The sequence below is a fragment of the Gambusia affinis genome, linkage group LG12 (genome assembly GCF_019740435.1).
Source record: "Gambusia affinis linkage group LG12, SWU_Gaff_1.0, whole genome shotgun sequence".
Taxonomy (NCBI): Eukaryota; Metazoa; Chordata; class Actinopteri; order Cyprinodontiformes; family Poeciliidae; genus Gambusia; species Gambusia affinis.
In genome coordinates, this window is record NC_057879.1 from 2,045,767 (window position 1) to 2,059,610 (window position 13,844).

General features: G+C 37.3%; 1 protein-coding gene across 2 annotated transcripts in view; it reads left to right on the top strand.

Annotated features, from left to right (window-relative positions):
- kcnn1a (potassium intermediate/small conductance calcium-activated channel, subfamily N, member 1a) overlaps positions 1 to 11,216 on the top strand; it is a 92,206-nt gene extending 80,990 nt beyond the window's left edge. For both annotated transcript variants that reach the window (XM_044132983.1, XM_044132984.1), the window contains one exon: positions 1,646 to 11,216. In XM_044132983.1, the coding sequence (XP_043988918.1) occupies positions 1,646 to 1,951 (306 nt within the window). In that variant the 3' untranslated portion in view covers positions 1,952 to 11,216. The remainder of the gene's footprint in view (positions 1 to 1,645) is intronic.
- Positions 11,217 to 13,844: the final 2,628 nt, after the last annotated feature.

Genomic DNA, 13,844 nt, shown 5'->3' on the forward strand with positions numbered 1-13,844 from the left:
TCTCATATTAACAGGATTAATATTCTCAATTTGTTTCTTGTCTGGCAGGTAAATGTGTCTATAGAGAGGCTAATGGAAGACAATTCAAAAGAGACAATAAAACAAAACAGTTTTATTTATTGATTTCACCTAATAGCATCATCCAAATCAGTAATTATATGTCATAATATGATACATTATTATCTCTTTATAACATTTTCATAAATTAAAATATTACAGCAAAAGTCACTATATCTGAAGTTTTATATTTAGCTCCTAGCTTAATATTTAGTGTAGAGCTCTCACCTGGAATTTCAAACTAACTAGAAAGTTAGTTTTTCTAGTTTTCTGCCTTTTTCAGTTTTCCCTGTAAAAGAATACATTCAAATTTTTACATCTATGTGAATCACGTTTTGTTCATTTCTAATATCTGCATCTAGCTAATGTCAAGTTTACAGCTGTATCATTATTTAAGATTGATCCACTGGAAATGCTCTGGAGGCATATTGACTCTGACATTAAATGTCATTTGGAAGTTAATTAAAATTAAATTTCCAACCAGGGCATTTTATGTATAGGAGATCCCAACATTTTAAGTCTTAATTAAAGAACAATTTGCAGATGATTTTGCTAAAACAACTCACCCTGTTCTATAACACGTACAACTAAAATATTGCATGTGTTATTTTGCTAGATAAATAGTTTCAAGAGAAATATTTGGTCTTATGTTAAATTTTAGTTAGCATATTTAGTTTGAGGCTAAATTAAATATACAATTTGTAAAATAATGAAGGATTTGAATAACATGGTAGAAAATATGATTCTCTTTTTTTCTCTTATGAGAAGCCAATAAACATAAATTATTGCTGTTAATTTTTGAATGTGTAACTTTACAAACCTTCACCACAAGAGAAACAAGCAAGCAGCAGCTCAGCAGCTTCAGGTTTGTTTGTTTGAAGTATTCGAAACTTGAAATATTTGGCTAGTATATTAAAGGGATACTTTGTTGTTTTATTATCTTTTGAGAGATGCGTGTCTGATTTCCTGTTGGAAACAAACTTTCTGGTTGTAAGTTCCTACCTCTGAATCTGCCAGAGGTAGGAATCATTTTAGCCTTGACTGTATTTACACCTTGAAGTTTAAAAATGTAATTAAGCTCAAAAACACACAAACATTCACCTAGATTTTTATGATGCACATAACAACTGTAACAGAAAATTCTTTTGACATTTCAACTGCTGCAGATGCACATTCTGTAACATTGGCCCCTGCTGCTAGCTCTGCAGAACAATAAGTGCCTTTATAATGGAAACCCTTTTAATTACATAAATGGAGCTTCTCAATCAAATGCATAATGTATTAAAAGCCTTCTCTGGCTATAAATGTACTGGAGAGGCTGGTTGTTAAATGTATGAGATGATATAATCTATGCTGACATGCTGAAACTGCGTGGCTCCAGTTCTTTTTGCTTCCTGATACTTTTCTATTTACTGAGTAATGAACTTTGCTGACTGTTGGATTTTATGATGAACATGAAGCTTTTTTTCATGCTTCAGTTTTTAATATTAGTTCATGTCCAATGGTTTTCCGGATTTTGAATTGTGAACCAATTCTTTCTCCTTCTTCCTTTTGCCCTGAAACACATTTCCTCTGTCTCCCTGGTTAGACCCAGAATGTGATGTATGACCTGGTGTCGGAGCTGCAGGAGCGCAGCGAGGAGCTGGACAAGCGGATCGGGACACTGGAGGACAAGCTGGACTCGGTGGCGGGCAGCTTGCAGGCACTGCCCTGCCTCATCTCCCAAGCCATAACCCAGCAGCAGCAGGACTTCCTGGACGGCTTTGTTCACCGCTTCCGGCCTGCCTCGCTAGCATCGGAGCGCTCTGAACGCTCAGACAGATCTTGGACTTCCACCACCCGTAGGCGGCGCTCTCCCTCCACAGCACCACACACGTCTTCTGACAGTGGATAACCTTGAGGAACCCTGTATTAGTCCGCCCTATCAGACAGCACCTTTTTTCCAAACACCCTCCCTCACCACATCCTGGCCTATCCAAAGCCATCCCCGTATCCACTGCGAGTCCATGTCTGGACTAATAATTGACCATATCTTGACCCCGTGACCTGATTCTCACCTCTATTCTCTCTCTTCCTCTTCCTCTGTCTCTTTCTCACTCTTTCTCTTTCTCCCTCTCAGTCTCTTTCTCTCTCTCTTGCCCAGTCTCTGCCTTTTTTCCATTCTCCCACGTCAACTGAAAAAAAAAGAAAAAAAAAAAAAAAGAATCCAAAACCTCTAAAATCCAGTTTTTCTGTGACTGAGCCTGTCAGCACACAGAATTCTGGATTAGAGTTACTCCAAAAGAACAAGAAAAGGCAAACAAATAATGGGGAAAACACAAAATGCATCCAAAAATGTCAAAGAGAAAAAAAAAAAGATTAAAAAATGACAGAGATAATGTAGAGGTATGGTTTATGTTTTAGCCATTGTATGGCTGTTCCTGTTAGCTTTTTTGTAAAAGCCCTTGTATAGTTAAAAAAATGACTGAGTTCAGGGTCGATGGAGTGAGAGCTGGCTATCACACCGGAGAGTCCTTAACCACACGGGGTGGAGGGGATATTGGTCTGTGGAGCAGAGGTCCTCGGATCACCTGCTGGCCCTCTGGGGCCATGAAGGACATCTGTCCACCCATCTGTCCGTTTCTCTGTTTGTCCAAGGAGAGGATCCAGATAAACCATTTGATTTCCTTCACAAAAAGACAGGCGTCATGGATTCTTTTTCACAGCTTAGGGTGAAAGCTTTAGGAGAAACCACGAAAGCTCTGACTCCAGGTCAGTGTCTGGAAATGCACTTCAAGAGGAGGAGAAATGGTCGCATGAAAAGAGGATGGACATGGCATTACTCCAAGGTAGGGGAAATGTACTCGTTTGCCAACTTCAAGGTATCAGCTTCCTTGTTCTTACCAAGGAAGAAAAAAAAAAGAGAGCAACTATCTTTTTTAGTTACATATTGACATGTGATTTTTCAGTGCCTGAATGTATAAATAGTAGAGGGTTATTTAATTACTAATTTCAAAGCTTTTTTACAATGTTAACAGTCTGAATACAGCATTGCATTCCTTTTTCAGATACATTCCTCTCCAAAAATGTAAAGAAACTGTCTTAATGTAATGCATATCATTGCCTCCATTACACCGCAACTCCAAACATCTTTATTTGATTCCTGTTTCTACTAACAGAAACAAATGAAAAGTTCAGAGATGAACATAGAGAATATTTGTTACTATTTGTGACTTCCGGCTCAGTGCTGTACACCACAATGAAACATGATGTATTCTACCTTTCTCACCAGTTAATTAGAGCTTCCTGTGGTCTTGGGAAATTGGCATGGCTTGAATGGCGCTGTTATACAGCCACACATCAGTGGAGGAACTGAGAAACCTACCTGGCTCCTTTGCATGGTTTTGTTGCAAAATAACGAGAGATCACAATCTTCCTGGCTTGATTATTTTACAATGGTTTTTGATTTTATTATCATACTTCTGTTTGTTTGTTTGTTTGTTTCTATCCTTTTTTAAATACATTTTTACTTTTTTAACTAGGATATTTAGCATTTTAGATTTGCCAATCTTAGAGAGTTGCGGTAATGTTAATTCTGTAATGCATTCCCTGTTTAAAATATGAGGTGAGGGTTAAAAAGTCACTATTACAAAAAATATTGAAAGGATCCAAATAAAAGTGTTGAAGAAACTTAGAACAGTGAGCCGATCTGTCTTTAAATGGGAAACACTTCCGTTCCACCCAGCTTTCTTGCTGACTGTTTGACTGTTATCACTCCTATGTCTGAGCTATAAATATGAAATAAAATTTATATTAGATAAATTGGTTGGATTATGAAAACTAGGCCACTAAATGCCAGTTTTGCAACATACAACAAAAAAAGTTTACTTATTTCTTTTCACAGAATTTGAAAAACAACAGTGAATTTATGTGCTATTTTTCTCTACTGTGAAACTATTCCTACATGATGGTTCATCTTCCAGATCTAGATAGGAGGAAGGCCCAATAAAATGATAAAACTGAGAGCTCCAGTGAACCTGTGGTGTATATGATGCATAATTGTATATATAAACTGTGGCTTCTGGAAAACAGGGACATCCCACGGAGCAAAAGCTGTCGCTTTGGTGTCCAGATGAGGCAAAGCTCCACCAAACGTTAAAGGGTTCATCTGGATTTTTTGAAGAGCAGTTCTGCAAATGTATTATTATTAATAAAAGTTCCATTTTCTGCAGTCGAAAGGTGTTAATCACTGAGAGCTTACTGTAAAAGTAAAGATATCCTTGGAGTCCAGATCATCCCCATCATGTTTTAGTGGACTTTAACAAGTTTTAGCAAACTTGAGCAACTAAAACTCATGTTTGTCTTTAAAGTCTGGAGTTGATTGCCATGGAGGTGAGTCTATGGCAGGCCATTTTAACATAAAATCTGTTTAATCTATCTATAATTATGGCAGGCCATTTTAACATAAAATCTGTTTAATCTATCTATAATTATGTTCCAGGGATCTAAGAGTGAGCTTTGACTAGAGACAGATACATTTCGACTCTCCTGAATGATAATTTAAGATATTTGTATTTCTGTTATGACTAAAAAGAAGAATTCAAGACGTCTTCAGTTACATTTCGATGGATCATTATACCTTTCAAGATATCTCAAGTGATGTTGCCAGATTCGTCATCATCCATAACACGTACATCCATAATTACAATTCAAGAAGATTGTAATTAAAGTTACTGGACAAGATAACTATTTTGCCTAGTAGAAATATAGAGAAATTTTAATTTACTAATATGTCTAGCCATAAACCTACCTCAGATATCTCTTGTGAAGTTGATTTTATATTAAAACAGCCTGCCAAAGAGAATAATTTTCAGTCTTTTCAGTGAAGAAGAGCACCTGTTGGCCATTGTGTAAATTAGACTCAAAACTGCCCCCTATAAATATAGGAGGCAGTACCATCAACATGGTACTTTCAGCCTCATCAATGGATATTTACTGCTTATTGATGTCTTCTTATTGTTGGGATCTGCCTCTCCTGATAGTAAGTCACTGAGTCTCACTGATAAGAACTTTGCAGAACTTCTCTTCAAATAAATCTAAGTTGATTCTGACTCTATCTTGAAGTTTTAGTGGAACCTTTGTTGTTTTTGTCCAAGACTGGGCCGTAATCAATTATTTTTCTTTTATTAACAGAACATCACTTTTCATCCTACCTTTATGTGCTTCTTTGTGTTAATCTATTGCATATTCTTCCAAAGGAATGTTGCCATGCTCATGTCTTAAATTGTGAAAAACTTCATGCAGTATGAATGCCTTTGAAAGGCATCGTCTCTTACAAAATTAAAATTTCCAACAAACCCAATACCTGTAAAACTTTAAGCACATAATATAATGCATAATTTCAATACACAATGTATTTAATTTTCAAACTGAACACCTTCTATTATTTTGAATTTGGAAAATGTTTTTAGTTCAAAGTTGAAGAAATATTGATAAAACATGCTTGCATTTTCACACTATCCTGACAGATAAATACAACAGCATTTTAGCTTAAGTGTCAGGGAAATAATGACTTGAACAACATGTCTTATTGATATCATGTGGAGAAAAGTTTGCTTATTTAAAAAAAAAAGCATAGCTGACTCTGCCTTGATAACAAGATAGCTCCTTTTCAAACAATTATTGATTTCTTAATTATTAATTGTTTGTCCTTTTCAAACAATTATTAAATGAACTCACCTCTTAAATATATGTAATTCCTATGACAAAGACTTTTATTAAATTGTTTGAAAAGGAGAGAAAAAGTAATACAGTTACTGATGAAGATTTGTAGTTTCAGAAGATTTTGTGATGCCAACTTATTCTCACCATTCTCCACTAAATTTATTCTTCTCTTAGATGTCCAAAATTCACTTTAGATGTCTATTAAAGTTTTAGTCCAATTATAGCCAAAACATCTGTCAAGAATTTAGGAGCAGTTTAGATTAATTCCATTTCACCATCATATTCCAGATTGCTAAGATAACAGAGGCATGAGGGAAACCCAAAACTCTCCTTAATCATTGGCTGACTTATGTCAGAATGTATGTAAATATTCCCTCTGGTTCTTCTTCCATTGGGAATGCTCAGCAGACCTTCAAAATGAGGCTGCTAGGAGGTATCTCTTCCAAAACACTTCAGTCTCTTCAAGCTCTTTCAGTGTAGAGGAGCAGCAGCTCCATTTACATCGGTCTCCAAATGATGAAGCTTCTCTCAGTGCCTCTGAGCTTAAGAAGCTTCAGTTTTGTCTCTTTCTGTTGGCTTCTTCAGATCAACACCTTCAACTGGCTTCAGAGTCTGAGGCCAAGGAAAAAGTTGGACTTCTCCCTCTGAGTTGGGGTGTAAGTCTTTGCCTGTTCCGATAGTCTGGTAGACTCTTTGGTTGGGGACCAAAGGTGCAACATTTGTTACATTTCCAACTGCTGTGTTTCTCTTTCAGATTTTGTCATTCCAAATAAATCCTTTGAGCAACCTGACTCTGAGAGAAACTTCCTTCTTTGTAGAATGTAAACAAAAATGGAATGGGATCAGAGTTTAGTGGTTGTAGGATTTTTCTTTTTTGTCTTTGGCTAAAGACCTCAAACCATTTCTCCCTCAAATCTAGACTCACACTCTTGTTTTGGTCGTATTTGCCCAGAATGCCCTGCCCTATAGTCTGCTTCCTGCTTTTGGAGCGGTCAGAGAGGTCACTTCAACTGAACTGAGACCCAGGTTTGCAGATGGACCAGAGTTCACTTTTTTTGGTCCATATCAGAGTTTGATAGCACATTTATATCTTCCCAAACAAACACCACTTCCTAGGCAAATGAACTAGAGTTTGATATAAAAAAAAAAAAACAGACTACATGGGGCTGGTGTGATTGCACCCTAAGTTTCTTGGGGTCTTGATCACAAATGATGGTAGGACGGAATGGGAGATGAACAGATGGATTAGAGCTTCATCTGCGGAAAGAGCCTAGTTTAAAAAGCAAAGCTTGGCTTTACTGTTCTCCCTTAGAGAAAAGGTGAGGAGTTCTATTATTCTGAGTTGTTGAATGTAGAGCTGCTGCTTTTCTACTTCTGATGGTGGTCAGTGTACATGGTCCTAAAATCTGATGAGGATGCCTCCTGGTTGCTTCCCTATGGGTTCTTTGCACGTACAGCGTTAACGTCACATCCGCATGAGCAAATGCAGCTTTCTTGAATCCACTTTGAGTTTCCATGACAGCTAGAACAGACAAAGTCGTATTTCAGATGCAAATAAAGCAATACTATGAACATTATTGTCTTCCTACTATAATGGGCTTTTAAGTTTTCATGGATATTGAATCGATCCTGAATTAAGAAGATGGTGAGTTTTAAATATTCGTTGGTACCAGTTAAAGCTAACGCCACACAGCAAAGTTTGCAGCCTTCAGTTCACTTCGGATCAGCTTCTTCAGCATAAAGAAGAAGGTAAATAAAGGAGCCATCCCTGTGTTATTTCCATGGAATCACTTCTGTAATTAGCCTGAAAGAGCAAGTGTATGGGAATGAGTGAGCAGATCAGAACCAGACAGCCGAGCAACTGATCCGCCTGTAAACACTGCAGTAAACACCATCTTATTTGAGCTCTTCACAAGAAGCATGCAAAGGTAATAAAACAAAATCACACATAGACCTTAAGGAACACAGTCATAGTTTTCTAAAAGCAACTTGAACTGTCAGCTGAACTCGAACTCTGATATCAATGCTGCCCTACTTTTAAGCTATGGGGCTTGTTGTGCTTCCTTATGATTCGGAAGCAAAATGCCCAAAACGTAATCTCCCCCGTTACTTGGTCTCTGTTTGACACTAACGACAATAAACACACATAATACACTTGAAAATAAGTACAAAATAAGGTAACAACATTGTCCATTAGAATGGATTAAAATGTTTAGGTACTTAAATAGCACATTTTTATGATAAAAATGTCTGAGAATATTGCCTACTAGCATAACCTAAAGTTAATATTAGCCGCAAAGTTTAAAGAAAGTAGAACTCACCTTCGTATCTGTGAATGTATGACATAGCGTACATCTTAAAACCTTTCTTCAGCTTACTTGTTAGACCTTCGGATCAATGTGCATCATTTATTGTTACCTTGGGCGAGCCCTGCAAGCACCTTGTATAAAATACCATATTCTATAGACCGGAAACGATCGAGCCGCTTTTCCCCGAACGTGGAAGCTGACGTGCAAAGAGCCCATTAAGCTTTTCCAGGCATTTTCCACTGGAAGAAGACCTTAAGGAAGACTGGAAACTTGCTGGTGGGACTAAGTATCCCATCTGGCCAAGGAACACCATGGAATCTCCATAAGGTGTCGTTGAGGAGAGGAGATGTCTGGAGGAGATCGCCTCCTGCGGTCTGATCTCACAGCATTTTTATGGCTATTTCTGTTTGATCAGTCAACCTTATTGAGTTAAAACATTTAGAAGAACATTTCACTCTTTTAGTTCACTTCTCATATTCATATTTAGCTCAAACAGGAATCTTAAAAATCCTTTGAACATCCGACTACTGTACTGACACTCCAACCGATTTACACATCAAAAGGCATCTTCAAGTAGATTTTTTTTTTCACTTTTCATTGTCGATCATATTCATATATTGACAATAAAAAGAACATTGTTTTGATTTTAGTTTTTTTTTTTTTGTCTTCTTGGTGGGGAGTTCTGTCTTTACCATAATAGACTAAAGAAACGTCCCTATTACTGCAAGCAAAGCCCCTGGTGTGTGGGGGTGAGGAGGGCATCAGTCATATTTTTATCCATAAAAAGCTCAGTAGAGTGTAATTTGTAATTTGTACATCTGGCAATCAACTGATGATTTTCTAAAACTCAATCTAAAGCAAGTCTCTATTTAATATAATGCACATTGTTTATGCCACCCTTGAATGTAAAAATGACTTACTGTGGTCACATGCAATGTTACAACAACTCTCTAATTAGGCTGCTAAGCTAACTAGTAGAAGCTGGGGATAGGTTAACTGTACAGACCTGTCACTTGGTAACTCTCAGTGGGAAAGCAAATATATGGACCAGTTCTTTAAGCATTAATGGCTGCAGATGTCATCCTTTTAATGGCCAAAATAATGGCTGATGCTAGCATACCAGCATCTTGTTTGAACAAAAATTGATGGTAACATTAAAAAAACGACTTTGTTTACCAATGAATCTCCCACCATTTGTTAAATGATTCCAAGTCAAATCAAGTGAAACAGTGAAAACGGCAAATCTCCTTCAGCCTTGACTGACCAGAGAGCACTTCATTTTGAGTCAAACTTGAGTTTTTTGAGTGGAACTTAATCAAGCAAGACTGTCTGGGTTTTTTCCCTTTCAACTTGAGTTAATGAACAATGACACTTTACTGTTGCCTCTTTCTGTACATCACTTATCTTTATCCCAATGCTGAAAATATTGAGCAGAGCATTGATTGAAGGTGAATAATGGAAGGATATCTGTCATGAAGGGGGGACTCAGATTTCTACAATCCTATAGAATCATGACTTGTGTTTTACAGATATATAAGTACTGTAAGACGGATGGATTGTAAACCCTGGAGAAAAGGAAAAGTTGAGTGGACCCATTGAACATTTACTGACAGATATTATTTTTGGCTCAAATTAGCAATTTAGAGTGAAAATGGGTGTTCTGCAAATTTGACATCATTGTAGATGTTAACAGCTGAACAGGTAAAAGAGGAAGTGTCTGAGGAAAAGTAGTTGGGTCCAATTAATGCACTGAAAAAGGCTAACCATGTAAATCCACTTACTAACAAATACGGTTCAGCACCAAAGTAAAGCCAGAAGGAATGTTCTGATATGACACAATGGTAACACTTTATTTGAAGGGGTGTGCATAAGACTGACATAGCATCTGTCATGAACATGAAGGAGTCCTCATCAATATTTATGATTGTTGTCAAGAATTGTCATTTGGTAAATAATGACAATTTTAATGCACTTTTAACGCCACTTTTAGTTCAGCTTAGCATTAAAAGTGTCATTATTTACCAAATGACAATTCATGACAACATTCATGAAGACTCCTCCATGTTCATGACAGTTGTTATAACATGTCTATGACAGTGTGATTTCAGTCTTATGCACACCCTTTAAAATAAAGTGTTACCGGCAAAACTTGGTACAGAAGCGACCACTGATAGGAATGGATATGGACTGCTTTGCAAAAAGATGGTGGGTCTAGAGCTAGTATCAGAACTAAAGTGATATCTTATGGACAGAAATGAATAATGCTGAATGATATATGTTGCATGCTGGGTTTGAACTAGGCGAGGTGGTAATATCAGCCGCTCAACATATATCTTGTCTTTCCACATGGTTTTGCAAAGAGTAATGACTGATTTGGGTCCCATTTGAAGTGATGTCCAAAACAGAATGTTCCTTCTGGATACTAAACACGGTAGCTCTACCATGTAAATGTTTTTGAATGATTTAAAATGAAGACCAACAAGATAATATTTGTTTCATTTTAAGTTTGGAAGCTAGGAGGAAACATCCTCTTATGAAATACTTCATTTTGTTCTTACACACAAAAATGAATACCTGCGGAAACACCAGTGCCAATTTGTCACTTCTCAAGAAGGAAGTTATAACTTTTTTTCAAATGAAAGGAATTTGTGATGTTATTCTTACAACTGTAGATGAGTGAAGGTGAAAGCATGGCAGACTCTTTCATTATCCTGACCAGTTGCAGACGGGGCATCAGTACATACCTCAGCTGAATAATAACACATCCCAGCAGCAGTAAAACTGTAACCCAGTCATTGTTCTGTGTACACTGCCACATGATGCATAATGTACATTGTAGCACTGGAATAAATCAACTCTTTTCTGGATGGCAAACGGAATAGCCACGTTTCCAGTATATTCTTCACTGTTTTGTTTTGTTTTGTTTTTTGTTTTTTTTGCAGGTGAACTTTTGTCTCAGTAAGAAGAAATTCAACCCATTAAAACCATTTTCAGTAATGACTATAACCCTGTTTTCTTTGCTGCTAAACATGAGCCTTTTCTTTAAAACAATCATTTCAGCATTATTTCACATTCCCCTTCCCGTGAGGACGGGAAGTTCAGCAGCCTAACACCAACTGTCACACTCGAAAGGATTGCTGGCAAAATGTGTTGACAGTACAGACATCACAGGTTTTTTTTTCCTCCTGTGAAACTGTGAAGCAATCCTAAAACATGATTACAGGAAAACGTATTGATAAAGATGTAAACAGTGCTCAGAAGGGCGCGCAGCTGTCGGGGCGCTGTTCCAGGGTGAACTGTGAACTGCAGACAACACCCACATTCACACACAGTGCCATTAGTGCTCAAATAACAAGTTACTATTCGTGTCCACATGCACAAACAAGGCTCAGCCTGGTTAATTACAGTCAATTCAGCAGGGATTTGGCAGCGGACCGATATCCCGCAAGAGTGGCAGAGTCATTCACCCTACAGTTGTTGCTACACAACCCCATGCAGACACATGCAGCAGGAGAAAAACAAGGAACAGCTCCGGGATGGTAAAGATCATGTGTGACTTTGAATGTGAACCACATTAAAATCTTGCATCCCAGTGCAAATAAAAACACATCAGTCTGGATACAGCAGATGCTTTACCTCAGGAGGTAAACCTTCAGCTGTTTTCTTTTGTAACAACAACAAAAATGATGTTAATTTGAAAAGCAAAATGAAAGTTTTATATTTTTACTTTTTACCAACAAATATGCTTACAATTTAAAACACATCTGGGTAATGCACTGTAGATTTCCAGTGCAGGATTTCACACAATACAAACAATTTTAAAAAATGCACTGTTTTACTGCCGTTATTTTGAAAAATAAAAAGTGAATTCTTCTTTGTGTGCATTTGAGTCAATGACATCATCAGAGGAAGAACAGCTGAGCATTAATAAACTACATGAGAGAAAGAATTGAGGGATTTAGTTATAAATTCAGGATCATTCAGTCTGCATTCAGGCTGCAGGAGGTTCACTCTCATGTGTTTGGTTCAGAGTCTGATCCCAGGGACAATGAGCTGCTACAAATCTGTTGATATTCCTGCTTAAAATCTCCTATCAGATTGGCTTCTGTCCATATTTACGACTCGCATTACAAGTAAATGCTTGATTTTCATTTATCATTTTAAAAAATTAAATGATGTCTAATGCAGTTGGATTGTATGTCGTCGGAACTCATAACATCTCTGCATGATGCTCTGCAATAGTGAAATCTCACTGTTGCAGTCTGCCTTCACAGAGACTTTTCATGGTTTGTTTTTGCCAGTTTCCCTGGCGACAAAGATACATACAACTCATGATTATTCTGACAATTTATTGATTAATTGGATTTTTTTTTTTTTATCTGCAGATGTTTCATTTAACCACTTAAGCCTCTATTGTTCAATATTAAAAATAGACTGAAAGATGCAAAGAATTCAGTTCAGTTGAACATTTTATTGCCTGAAATGCAACAACATTCCTTTAGTGAACGCGTAATTATTTGTAGCAAACGATGCATCTGCAGCAAAGAAATATTTGTATCAACATTTGAAAAGCTTATGCTTGACTTAACATCAATACAGTTGAAATGTTGACCAATTTTAGGATTAACCAATTAATAACTGGATACCAAAAGAAACTTCACAGAAGACTTTTACACTGGATTTGAACCAGTGTAAAAGTGGTTCAAATCACCACTTTGAACCAAAACTATGATAGTCTGGGAGTTTTGGGTGGAACAGATTTAAAGATAAAGAGTTCCATCCATCCATCCATTTTCTTTACACCCTTCTTCCCTAAATGGGGTCGGGAGGGTTGCTGGTGCCTATCTCCAGCTGCGTCCCGGGCGAGAGGCGGGGTTCACCCTGGACAGGTCGCCAGTCTGTCGCAGGGCAACACAAAAACATACAAGACAAACAACCATTCACACAATAAATGAAAATTTAGAGAAACCAATTAACCTGACAGTCATGTTTTTGGACTGTGGGAGGAAGCCGGAGAACCCGGAGAAAACCCACGCATACACAGGGAGAACATGCAAACTCCATGCAGAAAGATCCCCGGCCGGGAATCGAACCCAGGACCTTCTTGCTGCAAGGCAACAGCTCTACCAACTGCGCCACTGTGCAGCAAGATAAAGGGTTATTTAAAAAAAAATTAATTGCAACATTTAAGATTTGTACAATTTTGGCTTAATTACTGCTTTGATAATGTTTTTTTTGTCAGCAAATGCATGTAACAATTAATCAATTACTAAATTACAATCATTTTACAAATCAGTTTCTCCAATTAATTGTTTTAGCTCTATATAGATGTAATGTTCTCCTGCATCAGCTCACAATGCAAAAAAATAAATAAATGAATACATTTGAAACATATAAGCAATTAACAAAAGAACCAGAAAAACACAAATGGATGTCTTTAGAAGAATTCAAGTCAGCTGCCTTATGCCACAGACAAATCCTGTGTGGAAGCCCAGTTTGGGAGGATAAATTTAATCTTGAATAAGTTAACTACAGCAAAACAGAACAGAACATGTTCCCTCAGTGCCACACTATGTCTACAATGAACTGCATTTATTTGATAGAAAATAAAGAAAACTCTGGATGGTAGCTTCAAACATCTAAACACTCAGTGAAAAAAACACAAAGGAAAGCAGCAGCCTGAATGCTAAAGAACAACACGGGAAGGAGCCAGTGTGTGAGGAAGCTGAGGTTAATCTCACTGTGAAAAGATCCTTTGGGAACAGCTTGTGGCAG